This window comes from Lycium ferocissimum, chromosome 8, assembly GCF_029784015.1.
Source record: "Lycium ferocissimum isolate CSIRO_LF1 chromosome 8, AGI_CSIRO_Lferr_CH_V1, whole genome shotgun sequence".
NCBI lineage: Eukaryota > Viridiplantae > Streptophyta > Magnoliopsida > Solanales > Solanaceae > Lycium > Lycium ferocissimum.
Genome location: NC_081349.1, coordinates 32,060,044 through 32,086,310, shown reverse-complemented (window position 1 = coordinate 32,086,310; position 26,267 = coordinate 32,060,044). Strand labels below are relative to the sequence as shown.

The 26,267-nt window shown below is 35.1% G+C and overlaps 3 protein-coding genes across 4 annotated transcripts; 1 reads left to right on the top strand and 2 right to left on the bottom strand.

Annotated features, from left to right (window-relative positions):
* Positions 1-1,963: 1,963 nt before the first annotated feature.
* On the bottom strand, positions 1,964-10,048 carry LOC132068055 (proteasome subunit beta type-3-A). Of its 2 annotated transcripts, none has more exons than XM_059461516.1 (7): positions 9,892-10,048; positions 6,908-7,089; positions 5,910-6,017; positions 4,928-5,017; positions 4,728-4,812; positions 2,688-2,782; positions 1,964-2,141 (listed from the first exon to the last, which is right to left on the bottom strand). In XM_059461516.1, exons 1-7 carry the CDS (start codon positions 9,895-9,897, stop codon positions 2,093-2,095), a joined length of 615 nt encoding a protein of 204 aa, XP_059317499.1. In that variant the 5' UTR covers positions 9,898-10,048; the 3' UTR covers positions 1,964-2,092. The 2 variants fall into 2 exon arrangements, with proteins under 2 accessions (XP_059317499.1, XP_059317500.1); XM_059461517.1 differs by having other exon boundaries at positions 9,896-10,027.
* Positions 10,049-17,242: 7,194 nt separating this feature from the next.
* On the top strand, positions 17,243-17,989 carry LOC132066255 (agamous-like MADS-box protein AGL31). Its single transcript, XM_059459601.1, has 2 exons — positions 17,243-17,383; positions 17,846-17,989. Exons 1-2 carry the CDS (start codon positions 17,243-17,245, stop codon positions 17,987-17,989), a joined length of 285 nt encoding a protein of 94 aa, XP_059315584.1.
* A 2,751-nt stretch (positions 17,990-20,740) lies between these two features.
* On the bottom strand, positions 20,741-24,425 carry LOC132068052 (UDP-glycosyltransferase 86A1-like). Its single transcript, XM_059461514.1, has 3 exons — positions 24,235-24,425; positions 22,517-23,064; positions 20,741-21,921 (listed from the first exon to the last, which is right to left on the bottom strand). Exons 2-3 carry the CDS (start codon positions 23,052-23,054, stop codon positions 21,008-21,010), a joined length of 1,452 nt encoding a protein of 483 aa, XP_059317497.1. The 5' UTR covers positions 23,055-23,064; positions 24,235-24,425; the 3' UTR covers positions 20,741-21,007.
* Between the last annotated feature and the right edge of the window lie 1,842 nt (positions 24,426-26,267).

Below are 26,267 nucleotides of genomic sequence, written 5' to 3'. Positions count from 1 at the left end.
TAATCAATAAGAAGGATTTTGAATGAACTAAATTTAGTGCTCAACAAAGATTATTGTTTTTGGTTTAATCATTTGATTTGAAACCGGCGATAAAGTTGGAATAGCATCGTGTGGGGTTCATTTAAGGGGAAGCGCTTTTTACCAGAAGCTCTTTCATTTCCGTGCTCGAATTCAAGATCTCTAATTAAATGTGGAGAGATCTCATAAGAGAAGCGGTTAGCTAATTACTTTCGAAATAGTCCCTCATGAGTACCAAATAGACATGGTCTACTTGTGTTTATTTGAATAAAACATGTTATGATTTTATAAGACTTTAGTGGACTATAAAATCACGAAACAAAAATGAATCTAAATGGTCATATATAATTCACGGACTTAATTACATTTGAAACGCATAATTCATAGGAATGATATTTACCAAAACTATAAAATAAAATAAAAAAATAAAAAACAAGTTGTAGTTTGAAGTTTGAACGAATCGAATTGGCCAGGTCCTTAATTATAAATGGATACATGGACTCGAGTAGGAATATGTATCCGATACACGTAGATATAGGGAAAAACTTATTTGAACTTGATGTTTACATCAATTGAATTTGAATGAATATACAAGGCATATGTTTTCATATAAACTGTTACTTATATTAGAATTCTCCACTTTCTCACCTCATTTTTCACCATTCGTGGCAATTTAACGTAGTTTGATGTATATACCCAGTACATATTTTTTCCTTATCTGGAGATAGTATAAAGAATACCTTAAGGAGGTGGAGACCATTTGCTTTCTTTTAATGTTTAGTAGGAAGTTCATGGTGGATAAACCACATCGTCATTATTTAAAATAGTTTCACAAAATCATCTGATTTTAGTTATTGTATACTTTTGGCATGTATTTGTGTGGTGGTTGGCTTTGTGTTCTTGATGTTGATGGTTTGAGGCGCTTGTTACTTGAGGAGGCGCATAGTTCAAGGTGCTCAACACATCCTAGCTCTACAAAGATGTATCAAAATGCCAAATCCAACAAATTGAAACATCAATTTTGGTCAAACCTTAACAATCGATGAAAGACCTCAACCAATTTTGCATGAAAATCACAAAAATCCGTCCAAAGTTTCAGGTTTAGAAGACAGTACTTTGGCCATGTATTCGCCGTTCTTACAACACAATGATTGTATCATCCTGAGTTCTACAATTTTGTTTCGCCTTAAAGTGTATACTTGGTTTTTCTTCTCTTTCCTCATGTTAATTGGTACCCATGACCAAGCAAATGGTTTTTGCTTTTCAATTTCTTCTGAAACCTTTGTGGCGGACAAGACGAGGGAAGTGAGAGTAAGATGATTCGAATATGTCAAGAGGAGGTCTGAGGATACACCAGTGAAAAGGTGTGAGATGTTGGCTGTAGCAGGAGTTAGGAGAGGTAGAAGTAGGCTGAAGAAGAACTGGGGGAGTTGATTAAACAAGACATGACACAACTTGAGTTGACTAAATATATGACCTAAATAGGAAGGTATGGAGGTCGAGGATTAGGGTAGAAAGTTAGTAAGTAGTTGAGTGTTGCCATACTTTTAGTAATATGATTTATGTATCATGTAGTTTGTTTTTCGCCCGTGTTTTGATATATGTTGCTGCACTTAGTTGGTACATTACTATTTTGTTGTCTCTTTTTTCTTTCCTACTTTATTGCGTCATTTACATCTATCTTGAGCCGAGGGTCTATTGGAAACAACCTCTCTATCCCGCAAAGGTAGAGGTAAGATCGCGTACATCCTACCCTCCCTAGACCCCACTTGTGGGATTACACGGGGTATGTTGTTGTAATTTTCTGAAGCCATCACTGAAAGGATTTAAAATTCATTGAAAACAAATGAATTAAACCAAAATCATAGGCCCTTTCATGACAATGGTTAATTACTGGTGCATGCATATTAGGCTAATAGTTAAAACTAAGATAGTGCGTTAGTGCTCAGCCAAATGCTTAATAACTTGAACACAAAATATCAAACATAAACATGGGGTTATTGATCACAAAAGGAATGTCTTCCAGAAAATGCAATGAACAACAGTACAAGACACCTAAATGAAAAATGGTTGTCTAGTCCATTCTTCCCTTCAAGATCTTCTCTGTCACTTCAGTTGGTGTTCTGCAAACATAAAGAGATTGGAGAAAATAAGATATCGAGGATTGAGCAATTAACCCGCTTAACCTGATAGTATATAAATGAAGTTTCTTCGACTATTCCACCAGATACCGCTACCTCACACCCGTACAAGTACCATGTAATCCTACTTACCAAGACTTAGACAAATAGAAAGGATATCATCTAGATTTCCCATGATTTTTACCCGCATCATTGACTGTTAGGCCACACTCTAGGGTGCTAGTATATGATGAAATGTTATGACCCCCTAACCACACAGGCTCCCATTATACCAATCGAAACCAAAGAGAAAATGAGAGAAAGAGGCATAAAGGAGGAGTATGTTAGAGTTTGGTACTTTAGTTCCTCAATTTACCCTTAATGAGACAATTAATAGTCACCAAATAGCTATAGCTTGTTTTAGACCACATTTCAGAAGTCTTCTTTTCATTCTTAAACTCCGTGCTCAGTCAAACCATGCCACACAAATTAGGACGGAGGGAGTAGTATTTTAAACCAATCAAAAGAAAGGAGCATCTGAACACTTACACAACATAAACATGTCCTCCCCAACCACTTAAACAATCACGGTCTACTGATGATATGAGGGCCTGAGAGATGGTCTCGAACAATTCTTCTGCTTCCTGAAATGATAGTGTTGCATAAGAATCCATAAGCTCAAGTAATCAGACATGTATAACTAACAGCGGAAGTATTGCAAAGAAATGATAGCAAGAAAATACTTAGAATTGTTGCTAACGGTAGACTATATCATCTTATTGATATCAAAAACTAGCTAAAGAAAGAATAGTGTAGAGAAAAAGGTTAAAGATAATTGATTCATGCAACTTTTAATGCATCCAATTAAGAGAATGAAAAAAATCTCATTTCAATAGATTAGAAATGCAAATTACAGAAGACAGAAGACCATAAATAAAAATGTTCTTCACTAAACACATGTTCAATCAGTCAAAAATTGAAGGCAGAAAACAGTTTAATTTGAACCACTGGAGTAATATAAAAGGAAGAGAGTCAAAATATTGTGATAATTCTCCAACAACAAATCTTTATAGGATCTCAGAACTTTTGAATCATTGATGTGTTGACTCTTAGAGAGCACATAATTATCACGCTACACAATTTCTTCTTGGCATCAACCATGTGTTGAAGAAACGAAACAATCGCATCAAATTAAAGATACTTAGAAGATGAAGCTCTCTCTCCTATTCTTGTCAAAAAGCTCTAAAATTCTCAATATCTAAAGCATGGAGACATGTAGTTACCATATAGCCCATTTCATAAATAAAAGCCATTCGACAAATTGGGATACAATGTTATTACATATTTTTATTCCTATGCTCGACTGTCTCTGCTTTGCTATCCAACCCCAAATTTGGATTACCAAAAGCATTCTACTCTTATAACAGCAGTTTGGCAAAGTGAGGAGCGTGGATAGTGTATCAAACAATTTTTTTTTTTTTTTTGATAGGTAACTAAAAGAATTTTATTGAAGTAAAGAGGGGGCCAACTTTAAGAAAAAGCTGGATAGAAGTACATCTAAAAGATAAACTTTATAGTGAGTGTAAAGAACTAAGAAACTTAGCCAACGCCTCCGGTTCTAAAACATTTGCCGATGCTATGTTGCACCAAAAATTAAGCAAAAATATACATTTGTGTTTTAGATTAACTACATTGTCCTTTTTGTTATCAAAAACTCTAGCATTTCTCTCTTTCCATACGACCCACCAAACTACTGCTGGGATAGACTTCCAGATGTAACCCGACGCTTTATGCAAATCCTGTTTGTGCCATGAGAGGAGAAAATCAACTGTACATCAAACAATATTTCATTTATTAGGTGATCTACAAAGTGGCTCTATGTAAATGATCTTGGAATTAACAACCCGTGAGGATGTCCACTCCTGGAATACTGACATCTGCATATTGACTGGCTAGCTTTATTTCAGTTTACCAATGAGCAAAAAGTTTTGGGATAAGAAAGGGCGACAAGCTACAAGCAAAGCTATGGAGAGGTAGTGCATTACTTCACCACTCATCTAGATTAAACACTGACTGTGGTAAATAGCCAAAACGGAACATCAACTAAAAGAAGCTATAACCAGAGCGCAAGTTGCGTCCAAAGCCATTAGGCTAACGGCACGTCTGCCTGGCCGTCACGCATCGTGTCAAGACCAATCATCCCTAAAGGGAGCTATAATTATTTTCGCTAAGCAAACATGTTTCAGCTGAAATAAGCATCAAATAAAAAAGAACTTCATCAACATCGACAACATTATTATGAGTTTTTCTTTATAACCGTGGTGTCCGGGCCTGCACCTCAACTAATTCCATGGGATACCTGCCACCTCCCACCAGCAACCAAGGCTAGGACAGATGAGAAGAAGTTATCTACTATTTTTGTTTATGCTGGGATTTGAACCTGAGACCTCATGGTTCTCAACCCACTTCATTGACCACTAGGCTACAACTCAGCAACATTATCCCCACCGGGAAATATTGACTTGTGACGTGTCATTTCAGCTAGATTATGGAATATTATATTAAATTATAGTGACATGAGTAACAAACCATGTTAGGCTTGAACATGGCCTCGCATGCACCATATAGAGATTCTGAGGCAGTACCAGCAACGACAAAATCTTTGGCAAGTTCCCTGCAGGTGATGTCCAAGTAGCCATATCATAAGCAACAATTGTAGGAAAAAAAGTCAATGCAGTGCATAACTCTCCAAGAATTAACTTGGAGAAGTAGAAGGAAACACAACATCCTTTGCTCCGATAGAGTCCATCGTGCATATAAAGGGTTTGTCGTCATCTCCTAATCCAGCAATTACAGGTTGGCAAAGGTATGGACCAAACCTAGATAAAAACCAAATTCATTAGGCAATTATGACATTTCAAGAACCATTATACACGTGGAGCCAGACACCACATGTAGTCACACACAATAGGTTAGTCCAATAAAGAGACAGAAGAAGCGAAGATAAAGCTGCAATTAAGTTGAGATACTAATGGCAAACAATGTCTCCCCCACCCATGGATGAAAGGGGGAAAAAATAAAGATGCAATAGATTTTCTCATAATTCAAGCTCAAAATGGTGGTGTGAATTTGAAGCCTAAAGATTTTGTCAAAAACTTCAGGAAGTCTGATGTTCATGTCGAGATCAAGCTACAACTTGCCTACATGAGACTTTTGCTCAGCTCTTTGGATCCAGCTTCAGGTGCAGGAATGGGACCAAAGCAGATCAGAAGAGTCAGTAGGTAAAGTATCAGTACATGGACCAAAGGTTTTAGCTTTTATCTTCTGAAGTATACAATGAAAAGCTATAAAAGAGACAAGATATGAAAAACAGTACATAGAGGAGAAACACAACCGTCAATGTTTCCAATTACTTGCGACTCATATCAGCAAGTATGATCTGCACCAAGTCATTGAAGAACACTGACACAAATGCAATATCTGCTGCATATATATTCTACCTAGGACGGCAAAGGTGGTAAAGAAGTAGTATAGCCTTGATGGCCCAGGTGTAGAGAATGGAAAACACAAATGCATTATATACAATGTTTTATTCAAATTAATAAATAGTCACTTACCAAAGTGATCAAATTGCTTTCTTATACCAACCCTCAACAAAATTTATTCATATATGAAAAAGTGCAAGTACAACCCTGAGACGAAATATTCTTCAGGGAATAACTAGCTATGAAATGTTAACACTGTGACAGGACGTATATACAGTTTAATAACCTTTTCTCATATAGAATAGCAGATACAAGGCTGGCAAAAGTCTCAGGCTTCATGTCCCTCTCTTCTCTAAGCTGATATAACTTGTGACGGAACACTAGCCGTTGATACCTTGAGAAAACACAATCAAAGGCACATATCAGTATACATAATTCAAATAAATCAAATAATTGAAGAGTTTGTGCTACACAGCTACACCTCCCCCCCTCACCCCAAAAAAAAACAAAACACAACAACTACAACATCATAAAATGGGCTAAGTCAATGACCCGCCCAAAAGCTACTTGGGCTAAAATGGTTAAAAATGGGTCATAACCAAACCCGCACAATTCTTACTAAGTTATAATTTCTTTGTTTGTTCTTTTATAATTTTTTAAGTACCTAATAAAATTTTTTTTTTCTTTATTATGGTTATTTACCACACATCAAACAAAAAAGGTTTTTTTAAAATATTTGACAAGGTTTTTATAGGTAAATTTTGTGCTAACTATCAGCCCAAGTTTTACATGGGTTGGACTAAAATGGGCTGAGCTAACAATGGGCGGGTCACTTGAGGTTGGGTTAATCATGTTTTTATAGGCTAATTTTGCCACCCCTAGCTAAACTACACACTGAACTTCCGCATCTAACATTTTTGTACATTGAACGAGTTTATTCATTCCCAATATAGGATCTGAGGAGGTAAAGTTTTATGTTGTCTTTCTTAACGTACTAATATTTTGGTCACATTGGTATATAGGCTAGGTCTCCTTGATGTTCCACCATATGCATGGTGGATTATGAGAAACGATAAAACTGATGAGTTTATTTCTTTATTCTATTGGTAGTTAATATGAAGCTTATTTCTCTTTTTGAAAAAACAAAGATACATATCCTTGAATTGACCGTATTTTCTGTAAAATCATAATTCAATTAGCAGTCACACATATATACCAAGGATGACAAATACAAAGAACAATGAAAAAAAAAAAACCATTAATGAAAAAGGGATTAGAAATTACAGTGTTTGGGTATCTGTAGCCAGCCCGGCAAGGCCAATAAACACCTTATCGTGGATTCTGTAGATTCTTTGAAAATCAGTGGCGATGGTTTGCAGCTGCACTCCAAGTCTCCGGTCACTAGCAATGGCGAAGCAGTTCTTCCCCACCATTGCTACTAGGGCACTTCCATTATACTCAAAGATCTATACATGTACATCACAATAACCAAGCAGCACATAATCAATAACCAACTCAGCAAAACCAGCTTTGATAATACATATTAGAGTTTGTTTATCTCGATCAAAATCAATTTTACGCCTCGATCACAAAATAGTTGAGGTTGGCCAAAGAAATCCTTTCTGTTCATTCCCTATGCTACTCGAACTCTCCAAAAATGTTGCCGGCCCCCGGGGCTATGTTGTTCGGGCTCTTAAAAAATGTTGACGGGTGCGTGCTGGATCCTCCAAAAACACTGCCTTTTTTGAGGATCCGATAGGTGTGCGACAACAGTTTTGAAGAGCCCAAGCAACATAGCCCAAGCAACATTGCATCCTCCAAATGCACTACTTTTAGAGGATCCGACACACACCCGTTGGCATTTTTGAAATCCGAGCAACATAGCCATTCCACTATATTCGAGCCAATTTCAGTTTTTCATATCTGCCAACTAAATATTTCTGCATAAAAGCTAGGTTCACATACAAAACTTTGATGATAGACATTTCAGTTTTTTTTATCTCTATTAAAATCAATCAATCAACAATGCTTCAATCTGTTATAACAACGCCATAACCAAACACCTAATCAATATCCCACTGCAAAAAGCAAACTTCAATACTACACGTTTCATCTTTTATTTATCTCTGCATCCGAACTAGCTGGTATTGGCACGACTAATCATTTGTGCTCATTCTGCTATAACCCTTTTGTTTCTTTACATATTCACAACATCTAAAATCTCTGCATTTAACCAAGGTCCAGGAAACCAATTCTGACAATAAAATTTTAATTTTTTTTTTTTTTTTAACTCTCATCAAAAATCAATTATTCAATCTACTACACCTCAATTTATTCGACCCCATTTCACTTTTTCGCTGCTTAATCTCTACTATCTAAAATTTCTGCATAAATTCTAGGTCCAAAAAACCAACTCTGATAATAAAGATCTAAATTTTTTTTTTTTTTTTTAACTCTCATAAAAGATCAATCAACTACATCTCAGTCTATTCAACCCCATTCTATTATTTTGTTGTTTAATCTCTACTATCTAAAAAATTTGCATAAAAATAGAAAAAAGTTTACCCTTTTTTAACTCTCATCAAGAATCTATTAATCTATTCAACCCCATTTCACCTTTTTCGTTTTTTAATCACTACTATCTAAATTTCTCCATATAAACTAGGTCCAAAAAACCAACTTTGGTAATAAAGAATTAATTTTTATTAACTCTCATAAAAAAAAATAAAAAAAAGCAATATCAATCAACTATACTTCAATCTATTCGACCCCATTTCACCTTCTTTTTGTTTAATCTCTACTATCTAAAATTTCTACATATAATCTAGGTCCAGAAAACCAACTCTGTTAATAAAGATTTAATTTTTTTTTAACTCTCATAAGGAAAAAAACTATCAATTATACCTCAATCTATTCAACCCCATTTCACTTTTTTCTGTTTAGTCTCTACCACATAAAGTCTAGGTCCAAAAAACCAACTATGATAATAAAGATTTAATTTTTTTTAACTCTCATACAAAATCAAGCAATCAATCAATCAATCAACTACACCTCAATCTATTCAACCCCATTTCATTGTTTTGTTGTTTAATCTCTACTATCTAAATTTTTTGCATAAAAATAGAAAAAAAAAAAAAAAGGAACTCTGATCAAGAATCAATCAATTAAAAAACTATACATAATCTATTCAACCCCATGTCATTTCTTTGTTGTTTAATCTCTACTATCTAAAATTTCTACATAAAAAGGTACAAAAAACCAACTCTGATAGAAAAAAATCTATTTTTTTACTTTTATCAAGAATCAAACAATTAAACAGTTACACCTCAATATATTTGACCCTTTTTTTTTTCTTTTTTTTTTAAATCTCTACTATCAACTATACCTCAATCTATTCAACCCCATTTCAGATTTTGTTGTTTAATCTCTACACTCTAAAAATTTTGCACAAAAATAGTTTTTTTTTTTTTTTGGTACTCTCATAAAAAATCAATCAACTAAACCTCAATCTATTCAACCCCATGTCATTGTTTTGTGGTTTAATCTCTACTATCTAAAAATTTTGCATAAAAATAGTGTTTTTTTTTTTTTTTTTAAACTCTCATCAAGAATCAATCAATTAATCAACTAAACCTCAATCTATTCAACCTCATTTCACTATTTTTGTTGTTTAATCTCTACTATCTAAAAACTTTGCATAAAAATAAAAAAATAAAAAATTCCTTTTTGAACTCTCATCAAGAATCAATCAATTAATCAACTACACCTCAATCTATTCAGTCCCATTACACTTTTTTGTTGTTTAATCTCAACTATCTAAAATTTTTGCATAAAAATAGAAAAAAAATTAATTCCTTTTGAACTCTCATCAAGAATCAATCAATTGATCAACTAAACCTCAATCTATTCAACCCCATTTCATTTTATTTTTTTGTTTAATCTCTACTATCTAAATTTTATGCATAAAAATAGAAAAAAAAAATGAACTCTCATCAAGAATCAAGCAATTAATCAACTAAACCTCAATCTATTCAACCCCATTTCACTTTTTTTTTTTGTTATTTAATATCTATTATCAACTACAACTTAATATATTCAAACACATTTCACCTTTTTGGCTGTTTAATCTATACTATCTAAAATTTCTAGAAAAAAAAATATATTGAGTTTACAGTTAGGTTAACAAAAACTAATTAGACAAGCTTAATTGAGTTTACAAATATTTGTATATAATGTAAAGATTGGAGAAAAAGAAAAGAAAAACTTACAGACATTATAGGACTATGTTGAACAAAGGTTTTTGATTTTACAACTTTTGAGTGTAAAAAAAAGAGCAGACTTTTGTTATATTTGATTTTCTTGGACAACACTTCAAAGCAGGTTTTTTTTGTTTTGTGTGTGTGTGTTTTTTTTTTTTTTTTTTGGGTGTAGTTTTGTGTTGAAGTTGAGATTTTTTAAATTTTATTTTGTGTATGTCAGGGCGGGGTCTATCGGAAACAGCCTCTTCGTCGTATTGTTAAGGTGCGCATACTCTGTGCCCTTTCCAAAACTCATTTGTGAACATTAGGATATGTTGTTGTTTTATTTTATTTTGTCTATGGTTTTACATAAATCGCTAATGCGACTTATAAATTACTACTACTATTGTTTATTTGGTTACTCACAGGATTTCGGTATCCGTGTTGGAGTCTAACTAATTTCAAATTTATGTTAAAAATAATATGAATGTAACTTATAAATCACAATTAGCGATCGCAACTATACATCATAGTTAGTGGCGGATGTAGCATACTGGACCGGGTTGATCTGAACCCAGTATTTTCGACGCAAAGTATAGATTATATGTGAAAATTTACAATAAATTGTTCATATGAATGCATAACTTTAAAAATGTAATGCATTCAATGCTAAGAATCTTAAATGCTAAATCTATAAAACTTAAATTATGGATTCGTCTCTGATTGTAGTTTTTAAATATGACTTATAAGTAGTAGTTCTTCAACGCGACTCAAAATTGTGGTTAAGAAACATGACTTATAAATCAATCGATACATTAGGGTATGAGACTATACAACATCGTTCTTGAATACGACTTATAAAACATAAAACGGTTTTACAACGCGAATTAGAAATTGTGGTTGACAAATGCGGCTTATAAATAATAATTGATCAATACAACTTATAACTCGCAGTTAATACGATTTATAAATATACATTTCTCTCCGGAACGATAAAATTGAGATTATTTAGAGATTTTGTATACATATATTGAAAGAATATTTTCCGTAGTTTCCTTTCATTCCTTGAATTGGTTAATATACAAAAATATTCTACTCAAAATAGGAGAGTACAAAATATTACAAAATATTCTAACCTAAATAAGAGATTACAAAATATTTACATAATCTATCACACCCGCGCCGAAACGGGAGGTTTACGAACGGCGAGATCACAAACGAAAATCTTCAAAAAGGACACGAGGAAGACCTTTAGTGAAAAATATCCGCAATCGATATCGGGACGGGACATGAAGGACCGAACTTGTCCCCGCGCAACCTTCTCACACACAAAATGAATGTCCATCTCAATATGTTTGGTGCGTTGATGTTGCACCGGATTAGCAGACAGATATATGGCACTCACATTGTCACAATATACCAACGTAGCTTTGCGAACCGGACAATGTAGTTCTAATAAAAGATTGCGAATCCAGCAAGACTCAGAGATAACATTAGCTACACCCCAGATACTGCGCCGGCGCTAGACCGAGAAAAGAGTTGGTTGTCGCTTTGACGACCAAGAAATCAAGTTGTCACCCAAAAATACACAATACCCCGACGTAGAACGACGAGTGTCCGGACGGTGCCACCCCACATCTGCATCGGTGTAGGAGACAAGGTCGGTGATCGATGATGGGTAGAGATGCAACCCGTGATCAAGAGTGCCACGAACATACCGCACAATCCGCTTAAGAGCAAGCATATGATCGTCCCGCGGGTCATAGCGTATGTAAGCACACACATTGGACAAGCATATGAAATATCTGGTCTCGTGAAAGTGAGATACTGAAGAGCACCTGCGAGACTACGATAATGAGTGGGATCTTCATAAGGAGCACCCGAAGTAGCACTGACCTTCGGTTTTGTGTCAACCGGAGTGAGAGAGGGCTTGCAAGATGACATACCCGCGCGATCAATGATTTCCTCGGCATACTTACGTTGAGAGAGGAACATCCCCCCCTTGTGACGGGTCACAGCAATGCCAAGAAAATAATTCAAAGGACCCAAATCCTTCATAGCAAATTCGGAACCAAGTCTATCCATGATGGAACGACGGAGAGCGTCTGAGGATGCAGTGAGTATAATATCATCAACATAGAGTAATAGGTATGCCATTTCAGTCCCCGCATGGTATATGAACAACGAATTATCAGACACTATTAGAGAAGCCAGCGAAAAACACAAAATCTGCAAAATGTCTATACCAAGCACGTGGAGCACCATTGAGCAAGCCCATAAAGAGACTTACGCGTAGGCAAACATAATCGGGATGTGTGCGATCCCGAAACCCATAGGGCTGATGCATATACACGGTTTCCTTGAGCTCACCGTGAAGAAAAAGCATTCTTCACATCCGAGCTTGATGTATAGGCCAATGCTTTGACAACAAAAGACTAAGAATAGTGCGGATAGTTACGGTTTCAAGGCACCGAAATCCGAACGTCTCACCACGATCAATGCCAACTGCTGAGTTTTGCCATCACCTACAAGTCGGGCTTTATGCCTCTCAAAATCACCATTAGACTTTTCTTTATGAGTAAAAATCCACATAGAACGAATAACATTAACATTAGGTAGACAGGGGACCAAATCCCACGTCTTATTCCTAACAAGAGCATCAAATTCATCATTCATAGCCATTTTCCAATTCGGGTCACGAAGAGCGGCCAATGGGTTACGAGGTAGAGGAGATTTCATAACCGTGGTATGTAAGTTAAACAAACGTTTAGGCTTGACAATACCCCGTTGGGCTGTGGGAGACCATGGTGGGACGGGGAGTGGGGATAGGTGGGCAATGGTTTGCTGTGACGAATCAGAGCAAGTGGATGGGGGGCTGGCGGTCGGAGCTAGGCGGGGCGACAATACGGTCGGTCCGGTGGGCCCTGCCTCACCGTGGGACCGGTCTGGAAAGATGCAAGCGATGACGGGGGGAAGAATGGAGCGGAGGAGGATCGCATCGGTGGGGGGCAGGCGAGCGGGGAGATGATATGGTGGAGGGGGAGGTGCCGGTTTTGGAGGTGATGAAAAATATAAGGAGAGATCCCTTCATCCAATATATATAAAGAATGTGGGGGGTGGAGGAGTAGACAAGGTAGCAAAAAAACCGAGTCTCATCGAAAATAACATGACGACTAAGGATGATCTTATGTGATGATAAGTCATAGCATTTGTAGCCTCTATGGTTCGATGGGTACCCCAAAAATACACAAGGTGATGTGATGATAAGTCATAGCATTTGTAGCCTCTATGGTTCGATGGGTACCCCAAAAATACACAAGGTGTAGGCACGGGATGCAACTTATGAATCGTAGTGGACGGGAAAAGAGGGTAGCACAAACACCCAAAGACCCGAAGGTGCGAGTACGTCGGTTCCTTATGATATAGAGCATGGAGGGGAGATTTATGGTTCAATAACTTGCTTGGTAAAATATTAAGTAGGTAAGTTGCCATTTGCAATGCATGATGCCAAAAGGAAGGCGGGAGAGAAGCGTGGGCAAGAAGAGTGCGCACGACATTATTGATAAACCGAATTTTCCTTTCGGCCTTCCCATTTTGTGAGGACGTATGAGGACAAGAAAAAGACGAAAAGACATCCCATTCGACTCCACAAAGACGCCAAAAATCATTATTTTCATATTCTTTCCCATTATCACATTGGACATTTTTTATTTCTCGTTCAAAATACGTTCGGACATGGGCCCTTAGAAATTCTAAAAACTTAGCAAAGACATTAGATTTCCGGCTAAGGAAAAGTCCACAAATATTTCGAGAAATCATCCAAGAAAAGAACATAATATCGATGACCCATGGAACTTAAGACAGAAGAAGTCCATAAATCACTCGTTTGATGAATAATATCAAAAGGCATACAAGTGTTCGAATTAGATGGAACAAAAGGCAACTTAATATGTTTTCCAAGCACGCAAGAACAACAAATACTAGAGCAACTAGAATTATTACATTCAATGCTTTTATTTATCCTAAGAGAATTCAAAAAAGGTGATCTTTTGACGGCTCCCGGGTGACCCAAACGATCATATTTTGCCAAAAAGAAGAAGACAAAGCAAAAAAGGTGGATGGTGAATTGGCTTGGTTTGTGATGGTGGTGGTGATGGGATATATATCGCCCTTCGCTCTCACATCTCATTAGTGGCATCCCCCGTACTGAAAATCCATCTGCTATGAAACCCATATGGATCAAAATTAACGAACCTACACAGAGTTATCAAGATAGTGAACTTTCTAACAGAGAGTTAAGTTTTTAATGAGTTTTGGGGCGTGGAGGACATTTTTCAACGATGTAAAGGAGGGTTTGGGGTAGGCAAATGAGTATGACCACAACCGCGAATGGAATTGAATGACCATTACCAACAACAATACCATGATGATTATTGCTCAAATTAGAATAAGACGAGAGATTACCATTCGTGGATGTCGTGTGAGATGTGGATCATACACGTGTCCATGTACCATACTTAACGGTCTTGCGAAGGATTGAAAGTCATCGTATGCGTGGCCGATTCAATGTCCGTTTCCTCTAGGGATCCTCAGCATAAAGACGGGGCTTCCACTACTAAACCAACACTTTCCATTCACTAACCACCAATTTCCTGTTTGTTAATTGATCGGAATATGGCAGCTTTGCACAAATACGCTCAAGAGCTGCGGAGGAAATTAGACACCACGGCGAGAATGCCGGTCCATGTGCTGCTGGACGAACCACCCAAATAAAACTAGCCGAAGAAGGCCATGAGCCATTTCGAACGTCGGCCAAGTGGATAGATACGGGCACGGTGGCTGATTCGGCCCATAGTTGTGGCATCCGTCTTCTGGTGAAGCCGTTTGGAAAATTGGTCCTACTGAGCGGGGAGGCTGAGGGGACTCTGGTTCTTGCGGTTGCCGATGATCATGTCTAGGTGGGCGGTGATTCCCGCCGGTGTGTCCCCGAATAAGCCTCAACGCCAGTATATAATGTATCGTGTCCTCACGATTATACGAATGAAACTTACGTAAATTAACTTGCCACGAGGTTATCTACTTTATTTTCTAGGTTATCAAATCATGTTTGTTATAGCCTGGCCATAATTGTTGCACTTGTCTGAAGAATGTTCGAAGGAGTTTTTAAGAATAAAAAACCTTTGTAACTGTTGTATTATGAATTTTAAAGAGGAAGATATTTTATCGGTAGTTGCTTTTGGGACAAATATACTTGTCTTAGTATTATCGTCAAACCTCTCTACAGCATGGTATGTCTCGATATTTTTTTATAACTATGCGTAATCTTGTATGGCGAAAGACCACAAGAAAGATGATTGTTATAGTGGTTATAAAAGATGGCCCCATTGGAGAGGTCTTCTTGTAGTTAACAACTTTTTTGTGTACATTTTTATGAAATATTTTGATTTGTCGAGAGAAAGAAAGAACGCCTCAAGGTGTGGGGAGGAGGCAATGGTTTTGACAAAAAGCGTGACCATATGATAGTAGCTTGTAAATGCCCGCACAGTCCACATTGATATGTTAACAAGTCGGTGATGACCGAGACAAAGGCAAGAAGAATAAGGGAGAATTGACAAGATTTCCCGGATCCACATGTGCTGAGAAAACATGGAACAACCCTTCCAGGAACTGATCGTGTTCCCCATCCGCGAAATTCGGTAGATCGGATGTGCGGGCCTACGTGCCTCGGAGAAAATGTCGTAATCGTAGACGCGTTCGGTGTTGACAAAGTCTGGTGAGACCCTTTGATGCCTAGTTGTGAATGGTACGATGTGGCCTTGATTCGATCATAATGGCATGAGGTTTTGCGGGAGTTTTGATGGTCTGTTGTGAAGATATCACGCGTAGGCACAGAAACCAGCATCCCGGAACCCCCATTCCATAGGCTTCTAGGTTGTTTGGTACCGGATCATCTTCAGAAAAAAATCTATGAGATAGTTATTTTTGATAATTTGTCATAAATGCTTTTCCATGGAAATCGTGGAATAAATCCACTACTTATGCACGGTCTTTCCCTCATAATAATCACTCTTGACATAGGTCGACTATCATTTGGAGTTCTTTAATACGTCATCGGATGTGAGGGTTATTAGCGCTCCTCAGTAAACAAAAGGGGAACCATTTTTCTGCGAGGACAAAAACTGCGATGATATGGTGTATGACCAAGAAACTATGGGATATGGCGTGGATCCTAAACAATTCTTTTCTAACCCAGATTCAGTGTTTATTGGATTAACCAGTGTGTGCATTCAAGTCAACTCATTTCAAAAAAGAATTTTTAACCAACAACAACTTTGTAATCAAGTAAAATCGTTATCTCTACTAGAGAGGTGTCTTATTTATATATATATAAAGAAAAAAAAAGACGAATATAAACTTTTCCTTTCCTTATTAATCCTTAAAAAGGAAAGTCAAACCATAGCCAAAAGAACAAAAAAAGGTCTCTTGTGCCGTGATAAAACTATAGACAGAATAATTAGGAAACTATTATGGGAAAAAGTGAACATTCAAAGTAGGAAACTAAAACTACCGATTCCTATATTTTACAACTTTAGGAATCTTTACATAAATAGCATTTGTTTACATCTGTCTCCATAAATTTATAAAATATACACGTATAGCAACCCTTCAAGAGTTTTCAAGCTCAATCCATCTTTGAAGAAGACGAAAATTATACAGGTTAGTTATCATATTTGTTCTTATCAAGTTATCGATTAGAATTTGAAAGGGTAACTTTAGAATAATTGTAAAATTATCTCAGTGTAAACCATGTGGCTGGTTATAACTCTCTCTTATCTTGTTCGAGTCGTGGCTTTAAAGTTATTTTCGTCTTTTGCGACCCTATGGTCATTTTTAATTTGAAGAATGTGGGTGATTACATCGGGATAGGCTAATCTATATTACATCCCCTCGACTGTGTGAACGGGGATGCTTCGTTCACCAAACTTTTTTTTACATTATGGATCAATGCTTATCATCAAGATTCACCTTTGGTTACTTTAGAGAAAAGATTGAATCTGCCATCTACTATTTGAAATTGCAAGTCCGTTGTTACACCCTTGATTTAAAATTACCCTTATTGTTATAATTAACCCCGAGACTAATTAATACCCATAACCAAACACAGAATAATATAATCCCATTTTTCATCCCGAAATTGTAATCCCTTATCTCACCGACCAGTAAACCCTTTGGGTGAATATTGAAAGATAAATTTGAATCTTTCTTTCTCAAAAAATTTGGAGGCAAATTTGAATATTTTTTCCCATTACTTTACAACTGATACTTTATATTTCCTAATTACTTTTCACTTACAGAACTCGAATTTGCAGAATAAAAAAAAATGGGCACAGGGAAGAAGAAGATAGAAATCAAGCAAATCATCAAAGAAGGATCAAGAATGGTAACATTCTCAAAAAGACGTAAATGGCTTTTCAAGAAAGCTTCACAACTCGAATCCATGACCAATGCTCGTGTCGCCATTGTTGTTTTTTTAATGTATGTCATTTTTATGTGTTGTGTGAGTTTACCCACTATGTATATAACACTTAGAAAATCCTTACACTTATGTATCTGTGTTTGATTTTGATTTCAATTTATCGGTTTATCGCTGCCATTGGGACCCACTTAAAAAACTGAGCAGAACTCAGTTTCAGAAAAATGAACCCGAGTCTTATGGGACCCGTTTTCCCTAACTTCAGAAAAATGAAATAGGGTCTTGTGTATTGCCCCATTAGTGTCCTACTTCGATAAAAAATGAATTGTTTGATTTTTTAGTCAGTTATTGTAATTATAATTAGTATTTTAGGCCCACTTTCTGAAAAATAAACTGGCGAAAGTGGGACCCACTGGATGGAGGACATTTTTGTACCAAATCTAATAAAGGGTCTTCCGGAAATTGGGTCTCTAATTCAATGGAATTGTTATATTTACTTTTGATCTGAAGAATGGTCTATGTGATTGGTTGGAGAAAATAGATGTTGAAGAATGTGGAAATTTGGATGAGTTGTTGTTGTTGAAGGAGCAATTGGAAGGAACAAGAGATAAGCTTGCTGAACATTCTGAGTCTTTTGAGGCTTTATTTGTGTGATGATATTACCTTAGTATAACAAGGTAGTTTGTTCCGATATTTTTTTATATTATTATAGCAAAATGTTGTTATATAGAACATATACTATAACATTTTCATGAATGATAAAGTTATTCTTAGTTCGAAAATCATGGGTGTTATAGCAAAATGTTGTTATAACTTTTGAGTGTTTCCGAATCTTTTGAGGCTTTATCTAAAAGCGGTTTTATAAGTTGATATTATCTTAGGCTCTTAACAGACGTGGGAAGACTTTTTTTTTTTTTTGTAGTTTTTTATATTTGTTGAAGAAATTTTGTTGTTAAAACTTAAAAGTAACCAAACTACAAAGTGGATGAAAGGAATGTATAGAGAACATAATAATAGATTAATCATAACCTGTCTCAATTTTTTATAAAGGCTAAGTACGAAACACAACTATTAAAGTAATGGGATAAAAAATATTTCAACGAAAACGCATTTTTACTAAGGATCCTAAATGTTGTTATAGAATGAAAACAAAAAGGGCTCTTATACGAAATGGCGATTCAAATGCGATTTGAGGCTTCGTTTTTATCACCCGTTTTCGGGGGCTCCAAATTTAATTTTGATGATATTATCTTAAATACGAGCGGTCAAACCTTTCTATATAACTAAGAATTTTGACAAACCCATTTTTTTGTTCTTCAAGCTTTTCAAGGTTCAACAATAGTGGATTCAAAATTCTTTCTTCATTTTCAAATCTCATCAACAACTAAGGATCTAGAATGAGTTTAACACTATAAAAAACTAACAACCTGTGATATAACATCTCTAATTCTTTTTCAAGTTCATGCAAAAATAATAACAATTGTCCTTTTCATTTTTCTAAATATAAAATAACATTTCCATTACATTTCGAAATTAAAAAGAAAGGAGGAAAATGAAATAGATTTAAAAAAAATTGCAAAATTACACGCGATTGCTCGTGTATTTCATTGCCTTCCAAATGTTTGGTTCTCTATGCTACGTCAGCACTAGGGTGGCATTTATTATACTTTAAAATAGTTTAGGGGGGTAATATGACTGATGATAAGAATTATCTTATGAAAGTTCGGGGGAACTAGTGCTTTATCCCTTAAAAGTAATTTTAAGAAGTTAGTCGATATAAGATATTTAAAATTTAAAATTTGGATAGTTAGATGAGTTTGAATTATTGAATGTTGAAAAATTTATATAAATTAATATTTCCTGCAAAACGATAAGAGTATCAAACATCTTTTGAAATATCTTAGAATAGAATTCAGATGTCCCAAAGTTATTGGTAAATTATGCTTTTTTTACTCTATAATATATGACTCAGTATATTTAACCTTTAATTAGTTGAAATAATAAATGGTTTTGATCATTTCATGTAGAAAATATGTGATACGTGACGCTATATAGAATTATAGTACTGTCAAATATAAATTAACAATACAAATTTGACATATCATATGAGTTATTAAGTGCTGGAATGTTTTAATAATTACGATAAATTTGTGAGTAGTCACAAACAAATGGATAAAAAAATGCAAAAATAAATCAATTGAAGATTTAATATGTTTAGTCAAATATCATAAAGACTAAAATTAAAATTTATCAATAATTGAGGGTCCAAAAATGCTATTAGTCCTATAAAATATGCATCTTATATATTATTATAAAAAGAATAATTGCCATAGTGAGATGTTGTATAAAACATATAACATAACATCAAAGATCGGTTCCACAAAAAGCATGGTTCTTATAGTGAAATGTTATTACATGATGACTATTATAGAAAGGTGATGCATTTTCTTGTTGTGACAATTTCTTTATTTTACATATAGCTAATTTTGTTTTAGACCACAAAATTAGGTTATTATTTTATAGTGAATTATTGATACAGTAGTACTTATGGAACTAATATACAATTCTCTATATCTATATTTCAAACATTTTCTTTAGCATTCTTCAATTGGGTCATCTGGGTCAAGTTGACGCACTAAAGATAAAAATACGAGAAGATCGCTTGAAATGTTGTTTATAAGACATGTATAACATAACATCAAAGATGGGTTTCACTGAAAACATGTTTGTTATTGAATATATTTGGATGCACTCTAGTTATTGTTGAATTGCAGTCAAGCATGAGCGTTGTTTGGTGTAAAACTGTTGTTATATATAAAGCTACACCCGATACGGTTAAATGTGAAGGTGCTTGTTATAGAGAGGTTGATAAATTTCATGCTAATTTTGTCCTTGAGGGATTATGTTATATGGTGAATTAGTGATACACTTATGCAAATATACATTCTCTATATGATTTATATTTTATTTGAGTCGATTGAAAGACTTAAAATACGAGAAGGTGGTATCAATGGCGTATGCACCATGGGTGTAAAGAAACAAAGTGAAGGTGTTAAAAGGGGACAGGTAGAACCTAATCACTTTTAAGGAAGTCGTTACGAAACCTACAAATCCTTGATATCAATATTGACTTATGGAACTGATATGCAGTTCTCTATATCTATTCTATTTTATTTGAGTTGATATAGTTTTTTTGTTTTGTTTTTTGAATAAATTTTCTAATTTGTGTAGAAAGTTGATTTTAAAGCTAGATTTATGAAACTGATGAGACAAGCAACGTTTACAAACATGTTGGGATACCCTACTCTCACGGATGTAGAAGCTAACTTATGGTTCATCCAAATCCAGCAGTTTTTGCTCAGAGTGTCTATATGTGCTAAAAATCAAGTAAATATGTATAAATAATAGATTTCAAACCCAGTAATGGGATGTGGTAGATCTCAAACTCGAATCCATAATGTTCAAATCCTGGATCCGAGTTTGATTTGACTTATTATGGAGTTATAGTTACATGTGAAGAAGGGCGTGATCATTAATATATTTATTCTTGTTCAATCAATCAGTGGACTAAGCTTCAATCCGGAACTAAGTTGGGATCCGTTGTATGGATCATATGTAGTATGCATTTCGTTCCAATACAGATATTTTTCTCCTTACCATACTTGAAGTAAGCTATCTAGTTAATCTTGCCTTTATGCAGAATTTTGGACTTGAGGTCACAGATAAATTGTTTGTAATTTCTTCCTGAAGATCCGTTTCGGATAATGCATCTTCAAGCTTCTTCCTTGTTTCCTCTAGATTGATCCTTAATTTATCGGCTTCAGTGATGAAACAGTCGATTTTGCGTGCAATTTCTTGTTTTCTGAGGATTCTTCCACTGCAAAGATCTAAACCAACTTTCCACTCACTAACCACAAGTTTCCTGTTAGTCAATTGATCAGTGAATATAGGAAAACACAACATTGGAACTTTGCACCAAATACTCTCCAAAACAGAATTCCATCCGCAATGTGTCAAGAATCCTCCGATAGCCGGATGTGAAATTACATCGATTTGGCTACACCATGGCACAACTAATCCCCTGTCTTTTATGTCGTCCTCAAATCTTGATGGCAAAAGAATACTTTCCTCAGTCCATGTGCTATCGGGACGAAGCACCCAAATAAAACTAGCTCTACTAAGTAGAAGTCCATGAGCCATTTCAAGAATATCTTGTCTACTAATATTTGCAAGACTTCCAAATGAAATGTACATAACTGAACCTTTTGGTTTACTGTTTAGCCACTGGATGGGGTCTGATTCGGCCCATAGGTTTGTCGGAATGGTGCTTCTGGTGAAGCCTTTTGGGAAAATTGGTCCTACTGAATAAAATGGTTTTTTCTCTTGTAGAGCTGAAATTGTTGAGGACTCTAGTTCTTGTACCGTGTTGCAGATGATCATGTCCGCTTTCCGTGCATCTTCAAGTGACTTGAACATGTACCGGTGCATTATACCCCATGGCTCGGGATCTTGAATGTATGAAGGAAGATCTCCCGGTTCAATAGCCTCAACACCTGGTATATAATGTATCGTGTCCTCACGATTATCTGTCAAAGAATGGAAACTTTTACTCTATTTTTGTAAATTAACTTGTTATAACAGGTTATCTACTTTATTTTCTGAGTTATCAAATCATGTTTGTTATAAACACTCTAACTTGATAATGTGAAAATATTATAATTGTTAGGGCACAAAACTTAAACTCTAGGAAGAATGTTCGAAGGAGTTGAGAACTCCGTAATAAGAATAAAAAACCTATTTGATAACTTGATTGTAGTTATGGTGCAAAGTGGAGAGATCCCATTTTATCGGCTAGATGCTTTTGAGGCCTAATATATACTTGTCTTATGCTATTTTGTATATAGTCAAACCTCTCTATAACAGCATGGTATGTCTCGATATTTTTTGCCTGCTATAGCGTAATGCTGTTATAGAGAACATATAATATAACATAATATGAAAGACCACAAGAAAGATGATTGTTATAGTGAAATATTGTTATAAAAGATGACTGTTATAGAGAGGTCTTACTGTAGTTAACAACTTTTTTGTGTACATTTTTATGAAATATTTTGATTTGTCAGAAAGAAAAGAACATTTAGCTACGGAATCAAGGTGTGGGGGAGGAGGAGGGGATCATACCTTGACAACCAAAGTGACCATTAATTTTTAAGAGGTCCATATGATAGTAGCTTGTAAATGCCAGAGCTGGTTCAGTCCACATTGATATGTTAACAAGGTTATATTTCTTGGCAATCTCTGATGGCCAAACATAGAAACTGTCAGCTATTAGGCAAGAAGCTGGAGGATTATGGTGAGAATTGACAAGATTTCCCACGAGTTCATCCACATGTGCTGAGAAAACATGGAACAACCCTTCCAGGAACTGATCGTGTTTCCCCATCCGATCGAAATTCAGTGGGAAACCATCGGATATCGTTGTGTATCGAATGTCAAGGCCAGACTTTCGTGCCTCGGAGAAAATGTCGTAATCCGGAGAGTTTTCAGAGATTGATCGAGCTTTCATCAACCTTTGATGAGTTTTTTGTGTGTTGACAAAAGTTATGGTGAGACCCTTTGATGCAAGCTTTATTGCAAGATTGATGAATGGTACAATGTGGCCTTGTAGAGGTACTGGTATCATTATGGCATGAGGTTTTATGTTTTCTTCTGGTTCCATATCTTTGTGCCTGTAGTAATGGTGTGAAAGAGTTAAATCTCAAGCCAAATGACATATAGGCACCAGAAACCAACATCCCCAATTACCCCCATTCAAAAGATTGGCTTCTAAGGGTGTGTTTGGTACAACGGAAGTCATCTTCCAGGAAAAAAAAAATCTACAAGAAACTAGTCTATTTTTGATAGTTGTTAACATAATGCTTTTCCATGGAAAGTATTTTCCATCAAAAGGGAAAAAAATGACTTCCCTCACTTATGGGGGACGGTCTTTCCATTAGAATAGTATTCTTGACTTTTAACTTCATATTATTTGTTCGGACTTTCATTTAGATATTAATCTTTAATTCTCAAAAGTTCCATCAAAACACTCTTCGATGTGCTAATATTGTTATTAGTCTTTAAAATATATTCTTCTCGAAAAAAATATTCTCCACTCACTAAACAAAAACGGGAAACATTTTTCTGGAAAATATTTTACAGGACAAAAACTTCCATGGAAATTGACTTCAATTTAACTACACACAGAGTTATGCTCCATGACTTTTGAATGCAAGAAACTATAGAAAACCAAACATGGGCAGAAGGAAGCCAATCAACATTTGACATGTTCTGTTTCTCTCATTCTCCTCCAACTGACTGCTAGATCTCAGGTGTTTATTGGATTAACCAGTGTGTTTAGAATCAATTCAAGTCAACTCAGCACAAAAGATGCTTCAAAGTTTCAAGAAATTTGTAGCGAAAGGAAAGCCGAGTGGAATGGCAACAACAACAACTTACCCAATGTAATCCCACAAGTGAGGTCTAGGGAGGGTAGAGTGTATGCAAACCTTATCTCTACCTTGCGAGGTAGAGAGGTTGTTTCTAAAAGACCCTCGATGGGAAGAGAGAATGCATGACAAAAAGGTCAGACGAGTTGCAACACAATGCTCAAACCTCCCAAGAAACAAATAGAAACAACAACGTCTCAATCTCAAACAAGTTGAGATTGGCTATGTGAATTCTCATTGATCCGTGTCAGTCCATTTAAACTCATTTCAATCAAATATTACCCAAAATAACTATCATCTAAGTTAAAGAAGTTTCAGAGGTCACTTCTGAACAAGAAACAAATAAGTAAAAATCCAATAAGTATTTGTTTATTTAACAAGCATATAAGTGTTATAAGAAGTTTTAGAGCTCACCTGTAACCTCTTTTCAGGGGAGTAAAAATAGATTTTGTCCAGAAATTGTAGTTTCTCAAACAGGTTCTTGGATAGCTAGATGAAGTTACAAAGAGAGAATGTAGTGGCCTTTATTGCCTATGGGAAAAAGTTGAAAGTCATGTCTATGCTTTTTAAAAAAAAGAAAGACCTCAGTTCTCTAATTTTTAAATTCTTTTTCTGGCGTGTACAATAAAAAACTTAGAGCCGCTACTGATTCTTTTATAAAGAACTAGTGGGGTTAGCCCGTGCTGAGCAGGGCCCAAGCAATTATCTTATACATGCTGAGATTATCAGATACATAGAGTCATCAATTAAAGATCTATTTAATAGTTCATCAAAAATTAAAGAGAAAATTTTGCAGTGTCGAACAAATTCTAGTCCTTCAATTTGTTTTTAAATTTGTTCGGTTGTTATTTGTAATAGTAGACTTCTTTTAAAAAGAAAGACCTTAGTTTTCTATTTTTTATGTTCTTTTTCTGGCGAGTACAATAAAAATTAGAGCCACTACTGATTCTTCTTGTAAAAGAAAATTGTAATTTAAGCAGGAATCTACTCTAATATAAAAAGAGAAAAAGAAATGTAGAAATATAATTTTTGAAAATATTTTTTTATTGTTCTTTTTTGGTGCATATGGGTGCTTGGGAGTTAACCATGTGGCTGGTTATGTTTAGATCACAAAGTGTTAAGCCTATCTGCAACCCAATCTCTCTTGTCTTGTTCGATAAGTTGAAGTGGCTTTATATCATGTTCACCGATGATGAAAATATTGTCTTTTGACTTGGTTCTTTTCCTCTTCAGTTACTTTTTAATTTTTTTGTTAAGAAAGTGTGTGTTTGATTATGCATTTAGACTAATCTAAATTTGTGCCGCTTTAGACTCGTAAAGAGAGAAAAACTCCTTTTCCGTTTTCCAACTTGAACCCACCCATATAAGGGTATTAAATCTCATCGATCCCATCGTCTCCTTTGATAGTAAAGATAATTAGTTTTGAATTACGTAAAACGGCCTAAAACACCCTTGAACACTTGAGATTTGGTAATAATATAACTTTATCGAACATTCATGTGATGATTGTCTAAAATACCCCTAACGTTAATCTTAGGGCCTAAAATCCCCTGAAGTTAACCTTTGGGGCTAAAATTTATTTTTAACGGACCCATTTCATTTGCGGAAAAGGGCCTAAAATACTAATTATAATTATTGCTAATTATAATTATTTCAATAACTACTCCCTCCGGATAAAAAAAAAAGTCCACTTAACTTTTTTTTTCTTGGGTCAAAAAAGTGTCCAATTATTAAATTAAGAAACAATTAACCTTATCTTTTTAGATTTGCCATATTAAGTTTTTGGTGATCAAATCCCAATATCTATTTAATTAGGGGTAGTTTAGTCAATTTACATATTATTTTTTTTGGTGAGTAGTTTTAATGGAGGTAGATGGAAGTAGATTTTTTTTATCCGGAGGGAGTATAATTTTACTTTAATTTTAAATATTCAATTTGTGATGCGTGATACTTTTTTGTCTTAACTTGAATGTCTTCTTTGTTTGTCGATTATTAATTCACGTTATCTTTTATGCAGAATTTTAATTCAGTTTTATTTTTAATTATGAAGGATTCAAGGCTGATCTTTGAGTCTATAATAAATAAGCATTGAATTAGTTTCATAATTTTTATGAAAAAAGATCCAATAACATGTCTCTTTTACTTTAAATTAAAGATATTAAGAAAAGTATGACCGAATAATTGACTTAAGAAAGATAAGCAGGATATTTAATTTGGAAGGGCTATTGCACATTGAAACCATACACTAAACCATCACATACCAAATAATTAGATCTAATATGAATTTCTGGATCATTATTATCTTTACACTTGTCAAATTAGGATTTTAAGAACGTAAACTAATTAACCGACAATTACGAACAAAAAAGAGTTAATCACTAACATATGATTAATATAAATCCACATCCTTCCAAAGCAGCTAACTAACAGATTAATAAATTAAATCA